Source organism: Equus quagga, chromosome 5, assembly GCF_021613505.1.
Source record: "Equus quagga isolate Etosha38 chromosome 5, UCLA_HA_Equagga_1.0, whole genome shotgun sequence".
NCBI classification, from domain to species: domain Eukaryota; kingdom Metazoa; phylum Chordata; class Mammalia; order Perissodactyla; family Equidae; genus Equus; species Equus quagga.
In genome coordinates, this window is record NC_060271.1 from 29,951,541 (window position 1) to 29,975,011 (window position 23,471).

Below are 23,471 nucleotides of genomic sequence, written 5' to 3' on the forward strand. Positions count from 1 at the left end.
CTCTGGGCCTGCTTCTGCCTCCTCTTTTCTACGTGACCTGGGCCAAGTCACTGGCTTCTGTGGCTTTGTTTTGTCACGTGCAGGATCAGGAGGTTGAACCTGATCCTCAATAGCAGCAGTAATTACTGAATGTCAACTATGGACTAAGGACTGGTCCTGAGGCTCTACGCTTGTTCATATCATTATGTTTAATAATACCATAATTGCTACATTTCCTGAGCACTTACTACGCACCAGGCCCTGCCTTCGTGCTTAACCAGGATTAGCACATCCGGTCCTTACCTCAACCCTGCGTGGTATATATGTGTATTCCCATTACTCAGATGAGAAAACTGAGGCTCAGAGAGGTGGAGTGACTGGACCAAGCACTCTTAAATGATCTTTAATGTCCCTTCCAACTGCCATTCAGTAAAACTCTAATTTCACACAACCTCCACCTTGTCTGCCTCTCTTCTTCCTTCTCAACATCTCTTCCCTGACAGTGTTCCAGGATGTTATCATCATGGCGGCCCTTGGCTTGGGCTTCCTCACCTCGTCTTTGCGGAGACACTGCTGGAGCAGCGTGGCCTTCAACCTCTTCATGCTGGCCTTCGGGGTGCAGTGGGCGGTCCTGCTGAATGGCTTCCTAGAGCAGCCCTCCTCTGGGGGGATAGTCATCAATCTGTACAGGTAAGTGGATAGGCCACTGGATGAATTTTGGGTCCTTGAGGGCATGGGGCCCGAGAGGACGGGCTCTAGAAGAGCTGGAATGTCCCCTTCTCTTTCCAGCATCAATGCCATGCAATACATAGGACTTATATATACTAACAAATTATTCACTGTCTATCTAAAATTCAACTTTAACTGGGCATCCTCTATTTTATCTGACACCCCCACTCCATGGCATCATAAGAGGCCCAGATCTACAGCCATCCTGGAGTCCTTTCTTTCCTTATTATTGATTATGATTTTGTAAGGTTACACAGTAAACATAGGTTCAAGGAAAAATTAATAGAGATTAGGCAAAAAGAATTAGAAATGTCACACTCAGAGAGAGAGTCTCTTGAAAAAAAAGAAGTGCTCTCAGTCCTCAAGTGCGGGTGGACCAGAAATAGCCATGCCTTTAGTTCATTTAAATTAACTTTGATCCATTTAGATACATTTATAGGAAATTCTAAGAATAAGCAAAATTAACCCGTGTTGCTGGAAGTCAGAATAATGGTTACCTGGGGAAGGCAGTTGTTACTGATAAAAACAAAAAACCTTATGGGGTGCAGTAAATGTTCTCGATGTCATCCTGGGTGATGGTTACACAAGGGTAGATATATATAAATCCACTGAACACACACAAAAAGCCATTAGCACTTGAGAGAATCTGGGTAATATTTTTCCTTAAAAATTGTTTTTAGGTTTTATCCAACTCTAATTCTCTCTACTGCCCAAATGATGGTAAATCCCATCTTGGGCATCTTGGGGACCCTCTCAAGGCCACTCTACCCTCCCCTCTGAGACCCTGCTAAGCCTCTGGGCGCTGCTGTTGAACATCTGTCCATGAGCCAGGCTCTGTGCCGGGCATTCCACAAACATTATTTGTTTAACCCTCCCAGGTAGGGGTCTAATTTATACAGGCAAGGAAATATGCTCAGAGAGCATAAGGCACTTGCCTAGGGTCACACAGTGAAGTGGTGGAAGTGGCTTCAGTTTTGATGATCTGTAACCCTTCCTGCACACTCCAGAGTGGTCATGACATGAGACACAGTCTAGCTAGCTCCCCACTGACCCTGAAAAATAACTCTCTCTTTGTGTCTTTTAAAACGTGTTACGGGGGCCGGCCCCATGGCTGAGTGGTTAAGTTCGCACGCTGCACTTCAGCAGCCCAGGGTTTTGCCGGTTCAGATCCTGGGCGCAGACATGGCACCGCTCATCAGGCCATGCTGAGGCAGTGTCCACATGGCACTCACAACTGGGGGGCTTTGGGGAGAAGAAGAAGAAAAAAACCATGTTAGAGCTAATCCCGTGGGGATTCCATAACCCCAGTAACCCCTGGGAAGTGACAGTGGGCACTCCGGGGAAATTCTGAGAGCAGTGGTCCTGGTCTGGCATGACCTTGTCTTAAGGTCACACAAGCCTTCAGCCTCCTGCATGTTAGTCTCCAGACATCTCTGGGCTGCTCCCTTCTTCTGACGGCCCGCCCACAGGGACCAGTTTGTTCTTGACTCAATCCAGGAAAACAAGAAGAGGCCATTTGCAGCTGGAGTCAACTCCCCTGCCCCACCCCGCCCGCTGGGACCCTCCCAGCTCTGACCTCCACTGGGACTGGCTTCATGAATTTGAACAATGGGCTCCTTCCTGACCTTTCCTGCCCAGGCTGGGCTGGTGGGCGGTGCCCAGGCTGCCTCGGAGGCAGGGCACTCTCCCCTCCCTCGGCCTCACCCGCAGCCTGACTTGGCACTGAGTTGGTTGTGCCTTGAGTCACCAATGACCGGTTCCTTCAGGGTAGGGGCCTGTGTTATTCGGCTTTGTCCTCCTTGGTTTTCCTCACATAGCAAGGACTTAGTAAATAGTTACTGGAACAAAAATGAAAATAAAGGGACCACTAAAAGGTATGATATTTTTAATGCTATATTTGGAGAGGTCCAGGAGGACCCAACACAACAATAACCAACCCCCTTATTGTGCTTGACACATCTTTTTTTTTTTTGGAAGATTAGCCCTGAGCTAACGTCTGCTGCCAGTCCTCCTCTTTTTGCTGAGGAAGACTGGCCCTGAGCTAACATCCGTGCCCATCTTCCTCTACTTTATATGTGGGACGCCTACCACAGCATGGCTTGCCAAATGGTGCCATGTCCGCACCCAGGATCCGAACCAGTGAACCCCGGGCTGCCGAAGCAGAACGTGCGCACTTAACCTCTGCACCACTGGGCTGGCCCCTGCTAGACATATCTTAACTCACTTTGCCCTCACAACAGCTCCATAGGCCTTGCCTTCACCTTCTAGATGAAGACATGGAGGGACAGAGTGGTTAAGTAATTTGTCCAAGGCCACACAGCCAGGAAGTGGCTGAGTCTGGATTGCAATCTAGGCAGCCTGGCTGGAGACTACAGTCCTAACCACTACACTTCACCATCTCAACACCTCCTCCCTGAGGTCTGAAATCCCACCACTGGCACACATCCTCTTGAATTAGGCCTTTGCCAATTAAATGAATACTCACCCAAAAGACAGAACATGGCCAGTCACAGTGAAACATCGAGTAGCCTCTTATTCTCAACAATTCCTGGTCCCTGTGAGACTCCGTCCCCATGCCCTTGGCCCTCCTCTGGCCTTTCCTCTGAAGTCTTTGAACCTTAAACGGGACACTACATCGGCAGCAAACACTGGGGAGGCTGTGTCCAGACTTCAGAGCACAGGCTTTGGATCCAGGCCACCTGGGTTTGAACCTCATGTTTGTCATTAACTAGCTGTGTGGCCACTGCCAAAAAAGTCACCTCCACTAGTCTGAGTGACCTCTTCTGTAAAATGCGGGTACTGAATGGTACCTGAGCACCACTTAGAGAGGCTTACATGGAGGATTAAAATTTGAACCAAGTGATGTAGTTGCAAGCCTCTTATACATAAGGTTCCTTCAGTTATGATCGTTATTATTGTGGTGGTGGTGGTCGTGATCATGATCATCAACTCCCAAGGGAGGAGGAGAGTCTCAGAGCAAGGTGCCCAGAGCAGGATAGGTTGGCTTAACTGATTGTCCTGCTCAGTGCCACCTCCCCCAGGAAGCCCTCCCTGATGATATGAGTGATATCACTACCTGTAGTGCACAGGTAGTCTTAATCGACAGGCTTATGATGCCACGCCTCTCCCCCCAGCTGAATCATAAGTGCCTTGAAATCAAAAATCGCTTTCTCCTTCCGAATCCCCACACTGAGCTTGCTCATTTGTCAAGGGAAGGAAGGAATCAGTAATAGTGCTAATAATGCCAGCTTCTACTCCTGAGTTAGCGTTTTGGTGCCACTCATGGTGCTAGACACACGTGCACGAAGATTCCTTCTAATCCCCCACAACACTGCCACGAGATGAGTATTATTATCATTCTTATTTAACAGATGGGGAAACAGGATCCCGAAGCTTAAATAGCTGCTCAAGTGGAAAAGCTGGGACTGGAAGCCAGGCTTGTCCCACTTCCAAACCCAGTCTCATCACTGCCACGGAGAGGCAGAGGAGATGAGGGTGGCGGCTGACTGAATGGTGGGTGGGCTGGCAGGTCAAGGGCGCCCTCTACTGAGCATCTGTGAGCGATGGAGGCGCTGAAGAGAAGTGCTGGGCAGAATCCCGGTTGTCAGATCCCAGAAGGATCTAACAGTCAGCCTCTGTAACTCACCGTGACATTCCCGTGAGAACACAGAGCATCCTCAGTACGGACGAGTGTGTGCAGATCAATCTCTCAGAGTGTAGCTGTCACCCTAGTGGGGGAAATCGACGAAGGGGACCCCGGCTGGAGAGCGTCCATCCCCACGTGGGCAGAAATCTTGTCTTCTTGTTTTCCTACTGTGTCTCCAGTTTCGTGAACGGTGCCAGGCAGAGAGTAGGTCCTCAAAAAGTGTTTGTTGAATGAGTGTATAAATGAGAGGCATCATCCCATCTCAGTCATCCCTGTCTTGCCCTCTCTCCCCAGTATTCAGCTGGCCACCATGAGTGCCATGTCTGTGCTGATCTCAGCAGGCAGCATCCTGGGGCGGGTCAACCTGGTGCAGCTGGTGGTGATGGCACTGATGGAGGTGACAGCCTTTGTCATCTTGAGGACATTCGGCAAGAAGTTCTTGTATGTGAGTCATGGAGCTGTGAGGGGAAGAGGGGTGGGGAGGTGGAAGAGGAGGGTACTGCCTCCATTTGGTGAGGATTCTGGGATTTTAAAAAATGAAGACAGACCCAAATGGCGTTACAAAAGTGTAGCCTATGCTAAACGTTTAAACATAGCAAACAAATGCCTTTCATTTTCCAAAATATGATACTTTAGGATTGTGCTACTCACAAGATAATTATGGGATGTATAAAAAAAGAATGAATTCCCAGAGCCCCACCTGCAGAGGTCCAACAAGCTGCAAGCCCAGCGATCTCTTTCAAGCCAGTTAGCATGAGACAGTAACTGTACATGTGATCTCACTGGGGGAGGTTGTCAAAAGTCTAAGGCTGAGGCCAGCTGTGAAGGTGAGGCTGGTCTCCCAGCTCCTCTGCCACAGCCCTGACCCTGAGGTCAGGTATGGTCAGGTAAGATGAGGGCTGATCACAGATGAGAAAGCTGATGCACAGAGAGAGGAAGTGATTGCCCAAGATCACACAGCAAGGTAGTGGCAGAGCCTAGATGAGAATCCAGAACCAGACTGGTTTAGGAGAAACAACACTGGACTTGGAGTCGAAGGTCAGGCTTTGTATCCCAGCTCTGCCATAAATCCCCCACGAACAGCTTCAGTTTCTTCATCTGTAATACGAGGATAACATACCTACCACATAAGGTTTGGGGAGTAACTGAATTAATTAAATGAGATGATGCATTCTTTTTTTAATAAAAGCATGGGGCCTCTTTGCAATGCCTCAGTAGCCCAGAATAAAGACTTTGGATTTTACTCTGAGAAACACAGGGAGCATTGGGGAGTTTTGAGCAGAAGAGAGATATGATCTGACTTATGTTTTGGGTTTTTTTTTTTTTGCTGTGGAAGATTCGTCTTGAGCTAACGTCTGTGTCAATCTTCCTCTATTTTGTATGTGGGATGCCACCACAGCATGGCTGACAAATGGTGTTGGTCTGTGCCCAGGATCCAAACCTGCAAACCTGGGCCACTGAAGTGGAGCACACTGAACCTAACCACTAGGCCATGGGGCCAGCCCCTGACTTATGTTTCTGGGCTCAGAAGAGACCGAAGAGGGCAAAAGTAGAGCAGGTGGAGACCAGAGAGGAGGCTATTGCAGCTCTCCAGGCTTGCATGGGATGGTAGCCGTGAAGGTGGTGGGAAGGCTGGGTTCTGGCTGCATTTTAGAGGCAGCACTGACAGGACTTGGCGATGGAGTGCATGCGGAGTGTGAGAAAAAGAGAAGGGTCCAAAACCACTGCAAGGTTTTGAGCCGGAGCAACTGGGTAGATGACAGTTCCATCTACAGAGATGGGGAGGGTTCCAGTGGGGTAGATCTGGGAGGGAAAATCCGGAGTTCAGTTCTGAGTGTGGTGGGGTTAAGGTGAGGGCTAGAGATATATATTACGCATCCCAGGCGAGACAGGGAAAGGAAACGTACAAGACTGGCACTTAGACAGCTTGGGGCTAGGGATAGAAATGTTAGCATTGTTAAGATATAGATGGTGTTTAAAGCCAAGGAGATCACCTAGGAGGTGGGTGTAGACAGAGATGCGGAGAAGTCTGAGGTTGAGCCCTAGAGCACTGACCGCTGGATTTGCAAGAGGAGTTTGATAAGTGTGGTTTTGTTTTGAAGGAGGTCGGGGGCAAAAGCCTGAGCTGATTGTTTTAAGATGTGGGAGATGAGGACGTGGAGGCGGTCTGCAGAGGCAACCCTGCTAAGGGGTTTTGCTGTGAAGGGGCTCAGAGAAATGGAGGCAGAATAGGGGTCAAGGGAGACTTTGTTTGTTTACTTCTAAGATAGATGATATTTTTATGCCAGTGAGAATAATCCAGCAGAGAGAGGGGAAACTGATGAGGCAGAAGAGACATGAACTTTGAATTGGAAAGGGGGAGTGGGATTCTGTGCACCCATAGGGGAGGAGCCTTAGATGGGTGCATGGACCGCTCCTCTGAATGATGGGAGGGAAGGCGGGCACTGTAGCAAGGCTGGTAGATTTGGTGCTGGGTTCTACAGGTCCAGTCTCCTGCGGGGAGAAAATTCTCTACTTATTGCTCATGTTTTCTCAGAAAAACAAAAGGCAAAGTCATTAGCTGAGTGTGAGGGGAACGGGGAGGGATGGGGGCAGGAGAGGGAAGGTGTGAGATAGACCTTTCTAAGAGTGGGAGACTGAGACGACCAGAGAGACGCAGGAGGACTGCATGGCAGCACCAGGGCCCCCTTCGGGTTTGTGGTTAGATGGAAAATGCACACGTGACCAGGGCTGTGTGCAGTTCTCCAGTCCCTTCAGCTGCTCTGGGGCAGGGGTGGAAGAAGCAGAGAGTTGGACTTGACTAGCCTGTGCTTTTGCCCAAAGAGAGCCACGGAGACCAAGAGAGGCCAGAGATGGGGCTGTTTTCAAGGGAGGGAAAATGATGGTGGGTCATGGCATCTAAACTGGTTAAGGAAGGCGTGAGAACGTGGCACGGACAATGAACAGCAAAAATGGGGAGCATAGTGGTTAAGAGCCTTCTGAACAGATGCTGCAGATTTAGCGTGCGTTCAAACCTCAGCTCAACCCACCCTCACTGAGTAAGTCTGGGCAACTTAGTTAACCTTTCTGTGCCTCAGTTTTCCTATCTGTAGAATGGGGATAATAAGAACACCAACTTCCTAGGGCTATTGAGAGGATTCAACAAATTAACATATATATCTGCCTGGCACAGGGTAAGTGCTACGGCAGTTCTAACTGTTATTTCCATCATCGTTCTTATTATCAGGATCAATTGACTGGAATTGTTGGCATGAGATAGTTAAGGAGATGAGCTGGACAGATAGGCGGTGGTGATTGTTATAAGGTGGGAGGCTTGAAATTGAGATTTGGGAGGTTGCACAGTTACTGGTAATGATAAGGTCTAAGCTTTGACAGTGCATGTGGGTGGCAGAAATGTAATGTGGGAAAAGATATTAGAAGAGAGAGGGTCAAGGAACAGGGAGAGGAAGCCCTTGGTCTAAGATGATGACTTGGAGGAGTGATGGAGAGAAAGACTGTAAGGCAGGTGCTGAAATCCTCAGTGACTAAGAGGCAGGCAGACAACTGCCCCAAGGAGGGTGGAGCCTGCTGGCATCTTCTTCAAGGGAGCCGGGGATATTTGGGAGGAAAAAGGAACAGTGGTCTGGAAGGTAATATTATGACTTATTTATTAATTTTTGGTTCTTTCCATCTGTATATATGACTTTATTTTAACCCCTATACTTCAGTGTATATTTCCTATAAACAAGGTCATTCTCATACATAACCATTGTTCGGTTAACAAAATGTGGAAATGAATATTGATACAATATTATTATTATCTTATTCACATTTCACCGGCTATCCCAATGATATCCTGTTATAGCAAAAGAAAAAATCTTTCTGGTCCGGGATCATACCTTGCATTTAGTTCTCATGTCTCTGTAAACTCCTTCAATCTGTAATAGTTTGTTGGTCTTTCTTTATCTTTCATGAACTTGACACGTTTTGAAGTTACAAGCCAGTTATTCTGTAGCATGTCAGTTTGTCTGTTGTTTCCTCATGATTAGATTGAGGGTATGCATTTTTGGCAGGAAGTGATCTTGTGTCCTCATCAGTGCATCATATGAAGAGACACATGCTATCACTTTGTCCCATTACTGAAAATGTGAACTTTGATCACTTGGTTAAGATGATGTCTGCCAGGATCTCCCACTGTAGAGTTACTATTTTCCCATTTGTAGTTAGTAAACATTTTGTGGGGAGATAACATATGGTAAATATCCTGTCTCTTATCAAACTTTCACCCACTGGCTTTAGCATTCATTGAATTGTTCTGCCTGAATCAATTAGTAAGCACCATGATGGTTGACGATATTGGTTTTTTGCATTCTGCTGTGAGAAGGAGCTTTCCCTTCTCCTCCATTCATTCACTCATCTGTTTATTTATTTATATCACTATGGGCTCATGAATTCACATAGGCACACTTCCATTTTCTGCTTTTTCTCTCTGCTTACTATAAGGATTAGTTACATGTCCTTGGTTCCAAGGAAGAAAATTTCACTGGAGCTTTTTTTAGGCAGAATAACATTTTTGTATAAGGACCACCAAGGGCAGAAGATAGGGCCAGACTCAGGAAGAGACTGGAACTAGATATGAGAAGCCTTTTAAGATCCCAGGTAGTTCATTCTCTCCCAATTAGTTCGGTTCCTCTCTATACATCTAATTTCTCTGCACACCAGGTTTCTCTTTAGTGGAAAACATGTCCTCTCCCCACCCCCAATTTGTTCCTGCATTTCTGTGTCTCACTTCTTACAGAAAACCACACTCCTCTCTCAGCCAGTCTCAATTCTATAGTCTAGGAAGAGCGAATCTGATTGGTCCACTGGGTCATAAGTCTGCTCTGGTCCAATCAGCCACAGCCGACATGGGAGGCGGTGGACACAGTAAAAACGTGGCTGTCTGGAGAAAAGTAGATTCCCAGAGACGGAGCGCTCACTGTGGCAGCGCATTATAAACCTTTTCCTACGTCGTTACAGCCTTCACAACGATTGTTTTAAAAGGCTGCATTAATTCAACACCAAGTCTTCCCGCAGCTTCGATTTGCTAGTTGAGCTGCTCCATGGGAAGATTTACAGAGCCGTTTCAGTGGAGGCAACTCAAGAAATGAGTATTCCAAGCCAACAATGCCCAAATGTGGTTCTTGCATTCCTGAGGGACCTCAAAGAGATGAAAAATGGAACCTCTCTTTTCGATTCTTCGAGGGAATTCCACAGACTTTCATTGATCTGTACACCTGAGGGTTCCTTACCGTTCATCCATTTCACAATATTTTTTCTGCACCTGTTGTGTATGGGGCACTCTTCCAGACAATGGAAAAATATAACTGTCGTGGAATTTCCATTCTAGAGGGAAAGACTGCCAATAAATAATAAAATAGGCAAAGATAGAGCATGTTAGCAATAACTACATACTATGGAGAAGAAATAGAACGGGGAAAGGAGACCTGAAAAGTTGGGGAGCGGGAAGCAAATGTTAGATAGAGTGGTCAGCGAAGGCTTCACCGAGTAAATACTTTTTGAGAAAAGACATAAAGGTAGCGAGTGCACCAGCCACACGGGTATCTGAGCAAAGTGGCAGACCAAGGGCAGGCGGTGGGAGTGGCCTGCCTCTTCCGGGAGCAGCATTTTATCACTGTTTAGGACTGTTGGTACATGGTGATAGGAAAAAGCAGACAGACTTTTAGTTGCTTTTATTATTGTTTTAAATTCTCTGCAAGCAATGCACTCCCTTATTGCCTGCACCCACGTGGACCACTCCCTCCACCCTGCATTCCAGGCAGCAGAACAGCCATTGCCAAGTGCGACTGATGTGGGAGCATGCCTGGGGAGTTGAGGAAGAGCAAGGACAGTGTGTTAGGGGGAGGCTAGGGGAAGAGCAGATCACACAGGGTCCTGTAAGTCATAGCAAGAAGGCTGACTTTTTTTTTTTTGAGGAAGATTGGCTCAGCTAACATCTGTGCCTGTCTTCCTCTATTTTTTTATATGTGGGATGCCTGTCACAGTATGGCTTGATGAGCAGTGTGTAGGTCCGCACCTGGGATCCGAACCAGCAGACCCCTGGCTGCCAAAGTAGAGTGTGCGAACTTACCTGCTACTCCACCGGGCTGGCCCCAGAAGGCTGACTTTGACATTGAATGAGACAAGAGCGTTGGATGTGAGCAGAGATGTGCCATGAGCTGACGTCAATTTTAACAGGGTCACTCTGGCCACTGCGTGGAGAATAGTCAGTAGGGGACAAGGGTGGAACTGAGGAGACCAGTTGGAAGGTTATTGCCATAATCCAGGGGAGCTGTGATGGTGGCCTAAACCAAGGTGGGGTCAATGAGGTGTGGTGGGAAAAATTCTGCCAATTCGGGATATTTTTTGAAGGCACAGTTGACATGACTCACCGATAGCCCACTAAGTCAGTTATTAAGGGTTTCTAAATTTGCTATTCCTAAAGCAAAGTTAGGGTCGGCTTTAGCTCCAGCAGTTACTTTGCAGTCTCGGAAACTGCTTCTGTAAAGCAAAATTAGCATATATCCAGAATTTACTAAAGACTTTAGTTCAGTGTTATAAGAAGTCTGGCTGCTTCATGTTATAAAGTTTATATTACTCATTACTCCATGAGTTTCCGCCCAAAAGTAGGGTGTGTGTCCGTGTGGCCTTTTGCCCCACCCACGTGGAGCTCGGCCAAAAGCATTTAAGAGCCAGTGATAAGGCCACCCAGCAACCTCCCTGGAGTAAACAGATGCGGCTGCTATGAAAGGGGACCTGCTGGGCTGGATAAGCCCGGAACACCAGTCTCGTGACTTTGTCACACCTCCTGCCTAAAGCTCAGGACTTTCTCCATGGGGTCTGCCCGGGGGCAGAGGGGCCGCCACTTACTGGTCCTGCTGGGTTTTGTTGCAGATGGACGACCACATAAGCCTGATGTACATCCATGTGTTTGCAGCCGATTTTGGGCAGATGGTGGACCGGTGCCTCTCAAAGCCTCTGCTGGAGGAAGTGAAGGAGAAAGTTCAGATGGCAACAGGCCCCGGTTTGTTTGCCATGCTGGGTAAGGACAAGCTGGGGTGGGTGGTCTCATCCCTGGGGTGAGCCACAGCTCTGGGGGAAAATCTCTCTCCTTTAGCGACCTGTTCTGGGTGTCTGGAGCCCCTCCTGAGCTCATTCCTCAGGGAGTGTTGGGTGAGTCCACCCCTTCGAGTGAAGCACTATCCTCTAGAGAAGTTCTTCATTAATATCCAAAGGAGAGGAGACGCTCGTTACACTGGAGTTTGAATAAGTTTATCCAATCCTTTGTCCTCAACTTAAAGGAGGGGATTGGATGAGTGAAGAAAGGCGGGTCCAGGAGTGGAGGAAGGAACAGGATGGGAACAGAAGGGTAATAATGTTGTATTTTGAAAAGCTGCAGTGAAAATGCTGAACTCAGACTGCTGGGAGACGCTTGGAGGGAATCAGGTGGTGAGCTGGTCAGCGTGGCTGAATGTCAGGCCATAGGCTAAATGACAGTGGCATGTCAACTTTTTTAAATGAGTATTTGGCCATCATGGACTGGGGTCAGGAGGCCTGGGGTGTGGTGATTTCAACTATCTGTAAAGTATGTCAGCTGGGTCCTGCCAACTTGAGAATTCAGAGAGGAGACCTGATGGGCCCAAAGCCACAAAGCTAGAAAGTGACAGAGCTGAGGCCTGCCAGCTCAGGGATGCTCCAGTCTGAAGGCCCCAGAGGCTCAGGCTCGGAGCAGGAGTGCTGGTTCCCACCAACGACCCTCTCTGGCCCCCAGGCACCCTCTGCTTGTGGATCTTCTGGCCGAGTTTCAACTCTGCTCTGCTAGATGTGACAGACGAAAGGAAGAACGCCTTGTTCAACACCCACTATGCTCTTGCGGTCAGTGCGGTGACAGCCATCTCGGTGTCGGCCTTGTCTAACCCCGGAGGGAAGATCAACCTGGTGAGGAGGGGGCAGCACTTGGGTGTTCTAGGCCAGACACTCATATTCATGCTTCCTCCCCGCTGGTGGCCAGCCCCACGGGTTGGGAAAGAGCATGTGAGGTGATGGAACCCCCTCTGCAATGTCATGGAGCATAAGGAAGAGCGCTGGGTTCTCACAATGGGCATTGGAATGTGGGAGACTGAAGCGATCAGATCCTCTCTGCCGGGAGTGATTGAGCCCACGGACATCCACTGACATCAAATAGACCAAGTTTGTGCCCCATTTCTGCTAGTTATGAAAGCCAGCTACCATGAGCAAGCGTCAGCAGAGAAAAACTAGAATAGAATTAGTCAGCCTCTCCCCTTCCCCCAAGAAACTCAAGAATGGAATGGTCAGAAGTAAAAAAAGTATGTTACGCCGGCCGTGTGACCTTGGCCAAGCCACCTAAACTCTCTAGCCTCCTGTGTAAAGTAGGATTCAGAGGCAGTGCACGTAAGGTGCTCGTGTGGAGTGAATGCTCGGCGAACATTAGATGCTGCTGTCACTGTAGCTAGGGGACCGTGTGTGAGTTTTGGGGGAAAGACGGGGGAGAGGGTAGAGCTAAAGACAAAACAAGGCCCCACGATGACCAGGGCGTAGGCTCAGCTAGCCAGAGGTGGTGGGAAAAGTCTAGACAGTGAGGCCTGGAGTAGAGAGAAGGTGGCCACGGATGACAAGTTAAAGGCATTAAGGGGAGGTGGGTGTCCCCACAGGTGAGTTCCATGGTGATGGGGAGACAAGGGTCAGACAAGGTGTGGCATCCAGGGAGGCAGGGGGCGTCATCAGGTCAGGGAAGCCCAGAAGCTGCTGCTGGAGCCCAGAGCTCCAAGACCGGTTAGAGTTGAGAGGGGCAGGGCGAAGTAGCTGAAAGGCTCAGTTCTGGAGGAATGAAGGACATAGCAGAGACAGGACCTAGGAACAAGGGCCAGTCATACAGCGTGGCCTAGGCCCCAGGTAGCCAATAATAATAAAAATAATAAAGGCTTACATTTATTGGGCACTTACTCATATTCTGTGCCAGGCACTGGGCTACGGGTTTCATAGGTGTTAACTCATTTAATTCTTGCAGTAACCTGTATTAAGTGGGTATTATCAAAACCCCATTCTTCTGGTGGGAAGGTTGGAGCACTGAGTGGTTAAGCGCCCAAGGACACATCACTTACGAGTGTGAAGGTGGCTGGGGTGAAGCTGCGCTTTCAAGCTGATTCCCTAAATGCCTCCCAGTCAGGGTGACTGGTTCCTGAGCTGAGAAGCGGGGTGAGATAAGACCAGTGATAAAGGTCACGTAGTCTCAACAGAGGGGTGGAGACAGTTTCAGGATCAGTGAGGCAGGCAGGACATTACAGTATTGCTTTGCTCCAGCTTGCTGAGTAACTTTGGGCAAGAAGCTGTCTTCTCTGTGCCTTCTTCCATTCACCCACAAGCTATTTCTTTGCAGATTCATATCCACAATGCAGTGCTGGCAGGAGGTGTGGCTGTGGGTCCCTCGTGTCACCTGATCCCTTCTCCTTGGCTTGCCATGGTGCTGGGCCTTATAGCTGGACTGATCTCCATTGGGGGAGCCAAATGCCAGCAGGTAAGGAGCTGGGCAATGGATCCCCTCTGCTTTGGCTTAGACCAGCAGGACCCTGAGACCATGGTGGGCCATCGTGTGGTGTCATGGCTGCATTGGGCAGGTTTTGGCACCTCCTCAGATTGGCTTCAAAGGTTGGCTGAGGGACCAGCCAGGCTGGATGGTGTCTTTGTTAGGATCTGGGGAGCAGGTAACAGAACCCACTCAAGCTTGCTCAGGCATAAGGGGGAACTTGTTATAAGGCTACTGGGGTGTCACAGAACCCAAGGACAGTGATGCTGCTGGGAACTCAGGAATGGCTGGCATCAGGCACGGGGGGTGTTGTGGGAGCCCCAGAAGTCCCTGCTCTTCTTTCTTTGCTTTTCCCAAACATCTGCTTTATCCTCACCCTGTAGACTTCCTCTTTTCCTGCTCCTGCTCCTCCCGGTGGACCGTAGTCTCTCTCTTCAAGAAAGCAGCCAGGTAGAATCTCTTGGCTCCAATTCCAAGTTCTCTGGAGAAGGGGCTCACTAGTCTAACGTGGATAATGTGCCTATCTTTGGCTGTGGTGGGAGGTGGGGCATGTCGTCCATACATGGCTGCTGCCCATGAACCATGTGAAGGGGGGCGAGAAGGGCAGCCCCCAGAAAAAGGAGGCTTGGCTGAGAATCCAGATCATGTCCAATTCTAATCATTTAATTATTCTTCTAAGTGGATGGATTTTTCTTCCTTCAACATTCAATAGGTACCGATAACACCATAATACTGAATTATAGCCAATTTGTTATAACACACTTCTAAGAGAAATATTTCAGAAGAACAAATCTTTCTGGGTTTGAAGGCTTGATGGAGGAAAAAGGAGTAGACTTTTGGGTGGCTCAAGAAGCTGAATTTGGATGAACAGTGGAATTCAGAGAGGCAGGTTCAACCTAAAATAAAGAAGAACTGCCCACCAGTTCGATTTGACCAAAGATGGAGCAGTGTGCCTTTCATCTTTGGAATGGGAACAAGTGTCTTTTGTTTCCTCCGACTTTGAGGCCCTCTGATGAAAGGAGGAAGGGCACAGCAAAAAATGCATGACGAGTTGTCATCAGGCTCAGCCTCCATCGCTTTCTCTGCACCTCCGTTTCTTTGACTCTATCCTGGGGGGATGTTTCAAAGATGATTCATTCATTCATTCACCACATATGGTTTAACACTCATCCTGCTTCCCAAGCTATAGTGTAGTGAGAGAAATGGACAAATAAACACAACTCAGTGTGATAATAGCTATAGGAGCCCATGTAAGCTAGCCTGAGGTAGGTCAGGAAACGCTTCCCAGAGCAGAGGATGTCCCAGCCGAGCGTTGACAGATAACTAATATTAGCCAGGCAAAGAGTTGGGAAATGTAGCCCAGGTAGAAGGAAGCGTGTGTTCAATGGTGAGAAAAAGCGTATGGCCCAGCCAGGAAACCGAAAGACATTTCTGTGGCTGAAGCAGAGGACTCACTTGGTAGGAGGTGGGACCAGAACCTTGAAAGATGGAAGTGCTCAGGTATATCTCCTGGGCTAGTTGAGGAGTCTGGGTTTTTGTTCTGAAGACAGTGGGGATTCTAAGCGGGGAACTAGCCTGATCGAATCTGCCTGTGTAGCCACATCTGTTGGCTCAAGGCCAGCTGGGAGGCGAAGTGGTCAGGTGGAAGCGGCACTGAACGGGAGTCTGGAGATGTGGTCATATTCCTTTCTTCTGACTTTTCTTCTAATCAGCCGTGTTGTCTTTGAGATGGCATGAGTTGAGTTTAGGCTAGACCAGTGGGTCTCAATCACCCCCCAGGGACATCTGGAGACATTTTTGGTTGACACAATGGGGAGGGGTACCACTGGCACCGAGAGGGTACAGGCCAAGGATGCTGTTACACATCCTACAATGCATAGGCAGCCCCTCTCACGACACAGAATTATCCAGCCCCAAATGGGCTAGACCCTTGCTATTCAAATGGACCAGCAGCATTGGCATTGCCTGGGACTTGGTTAGAAATGCAGAATTGCAGGCCCCAGAACCCCTACATCTGACTCTGCATTTTAACAAGCTCCCCAGGTGACGAGAGTGCACATTCAGGTGTGTGAAGCACTTTTTTAGGTGAGCCGAATGCCCATCCCCTTAGCGGCCCTGGATGCCAAGGAGCTGTGAAAAGTGTGGGGCTGGAGTATCGGTCTCACATGGAGATCTGCTTATACTGCTGTGTTTGTCCCCAGGTGTGTTTACACCACCAGCTGGGGATCCACGACAGCTGCGGCGTGCAGTATACCTTCGGCTGGCCCGGTCTGCTCGGAGGCGTCGCCTACATCGTGCAGATGGTGCTTCGGGTCGACCGGACCTGGAATCCCATGTGGGTCACTTGGTTAACCCCCTTAACACCCCCATCCAATTCAGGAAGAAATGTGCCCAGAGCCCTTAGCTGGAGCGTCAGGTACTCAGCAGGCCTCAGGGAATATTTGTTGGCTGATTTATCCAGAAATTCTGCCCAGCCTCCACCTGTTATGGAGTCATCACCTCTCCAGGCCACTTCTTTTAGAAAAGGGAAGCTTAGGGGCAGGACAAAAGCAGGCAGTCCCCAGGTCCCCCAGTTGCGGACAGAGCAAATCAGTCAGGCCCACGCTGGTTGAGTCCGTTTTTCAACTCCTGGTGGTTTAGGTCATGGTAAAGAGTGTGCCATGGAGTCAGACTGGTCTTGACCTCTTACCGGCTGGGCACGCTACCTAATCTCTCTGAGCCTCAGCCTCCTGATTCTAAGTGAAGATAATGATAGTACCTCCCTGCATCGGGTCCTTGGAAGCTACTTGAGGCCGGGCGCTGTGTGGTTAAGAGGATTTAATATGTTCATGTAGGAAGATGCTAAGCACGGTCCATCCCTGAGGCCAGAGAGGAAAGGGGCTTGGCCGAGGTCTCGCTGTGAGGTGGGAACGTGGGCCTCTGGACCAGTCAGGTCCTGTGCCCTCCAGACAGTTATCAGCAGTGACTGGTTTGATGCACCAGAGCCCTGGGTGTCACCTCTTGGGGGTTGTGTGAATGTCTTCTGCATCTGGCTCACATACGATGAAAGAGTGACTTGGGCACAATACAGGGATGGGTTTTTCTAGATGAACTAATATAGTGATAATAATATCACCGACGATAATCACTACTGTTTATTGACGGCCTTCTAAGTGCCAGGCTACAATCACTACATGCATCGTCTCATGGAACCCTCACAAATGGCCTATTGTTATCCTACTCTAAGAAAGGGGGAGTTGTCTGCCCAAGGTCACTTGGCTGGAACCTGGTTGGAAGGGTGGTGAGCGCCTGCAGTGGGTGATGAGGAGCTCATCATGTTGGGAGGTATCTCAGAGAAATCATTGTGGGCTGGAGCCTTTAGAGCTCCGACAAGAGAGATGACCATAGCCCTGAATTATAGGAATCATATATGGGTGGGTGAGACATCCTTCCTTGAGGGGCTTGGGATGAAGAGGATCTCACTCGGGGGTGGGGTGGTTACGGTCTGTGTGACGTGAGGCATGTCAGTGATGGGCTCCAGTGCTGTGTCTGCCACTGTTCTAATGGCGGTTCGATTCTTAGCAACTCTTTTCCTCTCTCTGGGCCCCTGAGTCTCCCTCTGTAAAATGAGGGTTGTTCCAGCAGGGTCCCAAGCCCAGATGCTGTAGGGGCCAGGCAGGTAAGGGAGAAAATGAGACCAGCGAGGGGAGGCTGAGAAACCGTGGGCAGTTGCTCTCCAGCACCAGGCAACTCTTACTGTGCAGGGACCCAGGCTCAGTGTCACCAGACCTAATGACTTTTCAAGAGAAGCCAGAAATTGAGAGTTGTGCATGTACTCTCCCAAGCATTGGCAAAAGATTCAAAATCATTAGAAACATTGTGTGAGCCAGATTCTGCTCATGGGCTGCCACCCTGTAACTTCTGGACCACCGACCCTGCTGGCTCCCAAATTCTGTGATTCTGCGGCTCTCCTGGAGCAGTGGTTCTCAACAGCATCAGCATCACCTGGGAGCTTGTTAGAAATGCAAATCCTACCCTACCCAAGACCTACTCAATTAGAAATCCGGGGGTGGGCCCAGCGGTCTGTGTTTTAACAAGCTCTCTAGGTGATTCTCATGCATGCTAGAGTTTGAGAACTACTGGCCTGGAGGGAAAAAAAGTCAGGCAGCCAATGATGTGCTGCTAAAGGCTTAACCACTGGCTCTCCAGGAAAACAAAGTCCTGACTTAGAGCATTTGCTGATTTCTCTGGTGCAAATGCTCCCACCCTGGCCGATTTCAAGCATCAAATTAACATTACTGAACATGGAGTTGGGAAGAGAGGAGAACAACCGGTCTGCAAGCCCGTGTGAGCTGGCTCCAGCAAACCTCTGCAAGTCCATGCTCGTCAGGATGAGACAGCTGAGGACCAGGAAAGAGCCCTCTCTCCTCTGCAGGAACCTGGCAAAGGGACGGACGTAGTCACAGAGATGATCTCTCTCCGGGAGGCCTTTGGTCTAGTGGAAGTAAAGGGACAGGCTTCAGGAACAGACAGACCAAGGTCACGTTTACCAGTCGTGTGACCTTAGGTGTGATATTCAGACTCTCTTTAAGTCTCAGTTTCCTGTCTGTAAATGGGATAATAAGATCTATGTCCCAGGGCTGCTGTGAAGATGCAACAACGTATAGTAATTAAAGGGCTCAGGACAGTGCTTGGCATGGAGCCAACATTGAACCCATGGCCGCTTTCTTAATGACGGTGATGGAAGCTGCTGCTTCCATAGGAGAGGCATCATATGTAGTGGAAAGACGAGAAAGGACTGAGCTGGCAGTCAGAACACTTCATGTGGCGTGTGGATCGGCTCCTTTATTAGCTCGGTGTCACTGGGCAAGCCAGTTGACTTTTCATTCATTCCCCAAACGGTATTTGCCAATTTCCTATGCAGGTGAGCAAATGTGAATGAGTCAGATGCTGTGCTCAGAGCCGGGATGGAACATTTTTCACAAATTGTGGGATTTTAGGTGGTGCGAAGACACACTTACAGAACACTGACTCATGTAGTGCAGACGCTCCTTTTCAGTTCTCATTCAATCCTTTGATGGCGTCAGGGACAGAGTCTCCACTGGGTGCTGAGTGTCTCTGCACCCTTCTGACCCCTGCTGGCTTCCGGTTTGGACGACAGCAGAGGAAACCTCAGGCCGAGAGATTTTAGCAACATTCTGTTTTCTTTTTCTTCTTCTTTTTTTTTTTTTGAGGAAGATTAGCCCTGAGCTAACTACTGCCAGTCCTCCTCTTTTTTGCTGAGGAAGCCTGGCCCTGAGCTAACATCTGTGCCCATCTTCCTCTACTTTATATGTGGGACACCTACCACAGCATGGCATACCAAGCTGTGCCATGTCCACACCTGGGATCCGAACCTGTGAACTTAACCGCTGCACCATGGGGCTGGCCCCGCAACATTTTGTTTTCATTGTATCTCTTTTTACTGTGACTTCCCATTTCGCTCCCATTTACACTAGTGACACAAAGTTTTCTTTTAAATACATTTATTTAAATATAAAAAAGTCTATTTAAAGAAAAATATTAAAAAAAAAATAGTATCCCTGGAATGCCAATATGGGTAAATTTGTGAAGGTCCCCTCAAGTGCTGAAACTTGGGAAAGACCTGGCCAGCCTCTGCGGGCAGACACATCTGCCTGGGTTGAATCCCAAGAGCCACCCATTCCAAGCCATGTGACGCTGGAAGCCTCGGTTCACATTCCTAACCTGGACCGCCCATTTGTGAAAAGGGGACACTAACAGCTTGCTCACAGGGCTGCTGTGAGGATCTTGTGAAATCAGATGGGAAAGCATCAGCCGAGGGCCTGGCACGGGGGCCCCACCCTGGATGGGACTGTTACTGTGGCCATTTCTGCTTTCACACCGCTTCAGGACAGAGTGAATCGTGGGTGGGTGGTCAGCAGATTTGGGTTTAGCTTCTATTCTGCCACTTAATATTGCCTTTATAAGAACTTTTTTGGTAGTATAATCTACATCCAGGAAAGTGCAAATATCATAAGGGTACCACTTGGTGAATTTTCTGACACGCATGTAACCAGCAGCCAGAACTCCTCCGTGTCCCATCCCAAGGGGACCACTCACCTGACTTGCGACAGCATCGCCACTGTTGCCTGCCTTTGTCCTTTCTATGTGTGGAGTCGTACGGGAATTCTGTGCTCCTAGGTGTCTGGCTTCTTTTACTCAACACTGTGGTTGTGACATTCACCCATCTTGCTGACTCTCTCTATCGATTGTTCATTTCCATTGGGGTGCAGTGTTGACTTGTGCTCAGGTTTAGTTTATAAAGGTGACTGAGTGATGACACGGAGAGGTCAGTGTCATCGACAGGAGAGTTAACGTTACTCACAGTTCCCCTGGAAATGCGAGACACAGCACCCACGCAAGGTCACACACAAAACCTCAGCACACGCAGGGACCGCGCAGCAGAGAGCGGGGAACTGAGACCATGCTTTAGGACTGTAGTGGAGGGGCGTAATGAGGTGGGGACGTCTTCTATTGGTCAGAATGTGAAAATTCATATGATAGAATTTGTGGTTGTGGGAGTTGTAAGATGAGTTTTGTGCTTCCACGAAAACTGACTTGCAAGAGAGAGAGGTAAACAGCTTTGGCCCTTAGTTTGGCCCTGTGATAAATGAGTGCCAGGTAGACAAACACAGAACCTAAGAAAACACAGTTAAAATAAGTGTTTCAGGGGCCAGCCTGGTGGCATAGTGGTTAAGTTCACATGCTCCACTTCTGTGGCCCGGGGTTCACAGGTTTGGATTCTGGGCGCGGACCTACACCACTCATCAAGCCATGCTGTGGCGGCGTCCCACATACAAAATAGAAGAAGACTGGCACAGATGTTAGCTCAGCAACAACCTTCCTCATCAAAAAAAAAAAAAAAAAAAAAGTGTTGCATTGTTTGAATACAGCACAATTTATCCATTATTGATGAGAATTTGGGTACTTTCCAGTGCAGAGTTGTTATGAACATTCTAGCATTGCTGCTATAAATACTAGCACTTTCTTTTGGACACACAAATGCACTCCTGTTGAGTATATGCCTACAAGTGGAATTGTCGGATCATACCGTATTCATACAGTCTGCTTTAGTGGGCACCAGCTTCCATGGTGGTTTGCGCCAACATAATCACCAGTAGTGCCTAAGAATTCTCTTTATCCCCCATAGTAGCTAATGCTCTATATTTTCCTTCTTTTTGATTTTATCCATTTAGGCATCAAACTGATCTTAATTTTAATTTCCCTGGTGACTAATTAAGTGGAGTACTTTTCACATGCTTTTTGGACATTTGAATATCTTCTCTTGTGAAATGTCAGTTCATGTTATTTTGCCCATTTTTCTATTGGGTTGTTCTGCCTTTTTCTTATTGATTTGTAAGAATTCTTTATATATTCTGGATATAGATCCTTTGTCAGATACACGTATTGTGAATATCTTCTCCCACTTTCTGGGTCGTCTTTCACTTTCTTAATGGTGTCTTTTGATGAACAGAAGTTCTTAATTTTAATATAGTCCAATTTCTTATTGTTCTCTTTCTGTTTAGGTCTTGTGTGTCCTGTTTAAGAAAACTTTGCCTAGTACAAGGTCATGTGGCTGGCCTCCCAGGGCCCCTTAGTTGTTTACAGTGCGGTCCTGGGGTTGCCTTGAGGTGGGGGGCAGAGAAGTATGTTCGGCGGGGTGGGCAGGAGAGTTGAGTCTGATAGCCACGCCGTACCCCCCTCGCCCTGACAGAAACAAAACCTTCATCTCTAATGGCCCGATGAGGAAGCTTGGGGCTCTGAGATGTTCCGTGACTTGCCCCGGGTCACGTAGCTGGTGACAGCACTGGGATTTGAACTTGGGTTTTCTGACTCCTGGTCTAGTTCATTATCCCCAGGATCCGAGGATTAAAGTAGTCCAAGAGGGTCTGGGAACATGCCGCCCTCACCCCCACCTCCCGCCCCTCCTGCATGTCTGCCTGGCTTTGTGGGAACATGACGGGAATTTACCGCCCGGGGAGAAGGCACTCCTTCTCCTGATGGCCCTTCCTGACAGCATTACTACTGATATAAACATCCTCTTTGACGCCGCCCGAAGGTGACCCTCTCTGCCCTGTCATTTCTAGGACGGACCAGCAGGTGCTCATTTACGTGGGGATGCTGGGCTGGGTCATGGCTATCGGCATGCTGTCTGGTCTCCTGACAGGTCAGTGTGAGAGCACCCTTCTGCCGCTGCCCGGGGCGCAGGGTCCGGGTCCAGGGTGCACCTACCCCGTGGCCGGATGTGTCTGTGCCCATCTGAACTGACCCCTCAGCTCCAGCCAGAGGGAGCACAGGGCCTGGAGCTGGATTAGGAAACAAACACAGGGTCACAGCGTTTCAGAATGGACAGGCCCTCCGAGGCCACCTGCTGCAGCCGCGGACTCTGAGGGCCAGGGAAGGAAGAGGCTGTCCTGAAGTTACAAGTAGGGGTGGCTGGTGACATTGCAGCCTCTTGAGCCCAGGGCTGGAGAGTTCACCCAGTTTTGTACAGAACATTAAGGAAACTCTTATGCCAAAAGGCTCACCTTTTATTCCCTGGGGACGCCGGTACTGTTACTCTGTTCAGTTAAGTATTTATTCAACATCTAGGATGAGCTGGGCACTAGTCTCAGGCACCAGGGCCACAGCGGTGAACAAATGAATTCCTTGACTTGACGGAGCTGATAGTCCAGCTGGGGAGGTGGGTTTGACAATTAATCAATCAATCAACATTTACTATGTCAGATGGTGCTAAGTGCTATGAAGAGAAATAAATCAGGTGGGGGAAGATAGAGACTGTGTGAGGCTGGGGTGCTCTTTTAGGAGGGAAGGCCTATCTAATAAGTTGACCTTTAAGCAGAAACTTGAATGGAGAAAAGAAGGGAGACAAACCACATGTTTATTTGGGAGAAGAGCATTCCATGAAAAGGGACAGCAAGTGCAAAGGCCCTGAGGCAGGAGCATGCTTTGCAAAGTTTGGGGAACAGCATGGAAGTCAGTGTAGCTGATGTGGACGGAGTGAGGGGGAAGAGTGGCAGGGGTGGAGGACAGAGTGGTAACAAGGAGCCAGATAATTCTGAGAGATGGGAAGCCATTGGAGACCTTTAAACAGAGGACTGAAGTATGTTTTTGCTCCTACAATATGACAGAACAGCAAAGAATCTTGGAGAGTTACTCATTTGCCATCTTCTATATGCTAGGTGAAATATCCATTCTGTGCAGAATTTTTCATCTTTATTCTACAAGCAAACAGCTTTTATTGGTTAGACACTCATATTTTCTGTCCCTAATTGGGGAGTGAGTGCAAAATAAGAGACAAAACGACATAAGCAGACACTAAAGAGTTGTGTGACCTTGGGTACATCACTTTACTCGCTCTGGGCCTTTTTCTCTGTAAAATGAAAAGATCTAATCATTTGGCTTCCTTTCAGCTCTAAAACAGGCACGAAGGCACTTTCTGGAGTTACTGGGTCATATTAGAGAGTGAGATCAGCTAGATTCACTTTAATGTGCTGATGGGCCTCAGCTTTTGAC

The 23,471-nt window shown here is 48.6% G+C and overlaps 1 protein-coding gene across 7 annotated transcripts in view; it reads left to right on the plus strand.

The window, feature by feature from the left end:
- The window catches only part of RHCE (Rh blood group CcEe antigens), a 48,476-nt gene that overhangs the window by 16,475 nt on the left and 8,530 nt on the right, over positions 1–23,471 (plus strand). For 5 of the 7 annotated variants that reach the window (XM_046663527.1, XM_046663531.1, XM_046663528.1 and 2 more), the window contains 7 exons: positions 483–669; positions 4,649–4,799; positions 11,267–11,414; positions 12,144–12,310; positions 13,770–13,907; positions 16,118–16,251; positions 22,043–22,122. In XM_046663527.1, coding sequence (XP_046519483.1) covers positions 483–669; positions 4,649–4,799; positions 11,267–11,414; positions 12,144–12,310; positions 13,770–13,907; positions 16,118–16,251; positions 22,043–22,122 — 1,005 coding nt within the window. The remainder of the gene's footprint in view (positions 1–482; positions 670–4,648; positions 4,800–11,266; positions 11,415–12,143; positions 12,311–13,769; positions 13,908–16,117; positions 16,252–22,042; positions 22,123–23,471) is intronic. The other 2 variants (XM_046663529.1, XM_046663530.1) reach the window with 2 other exon arrangements.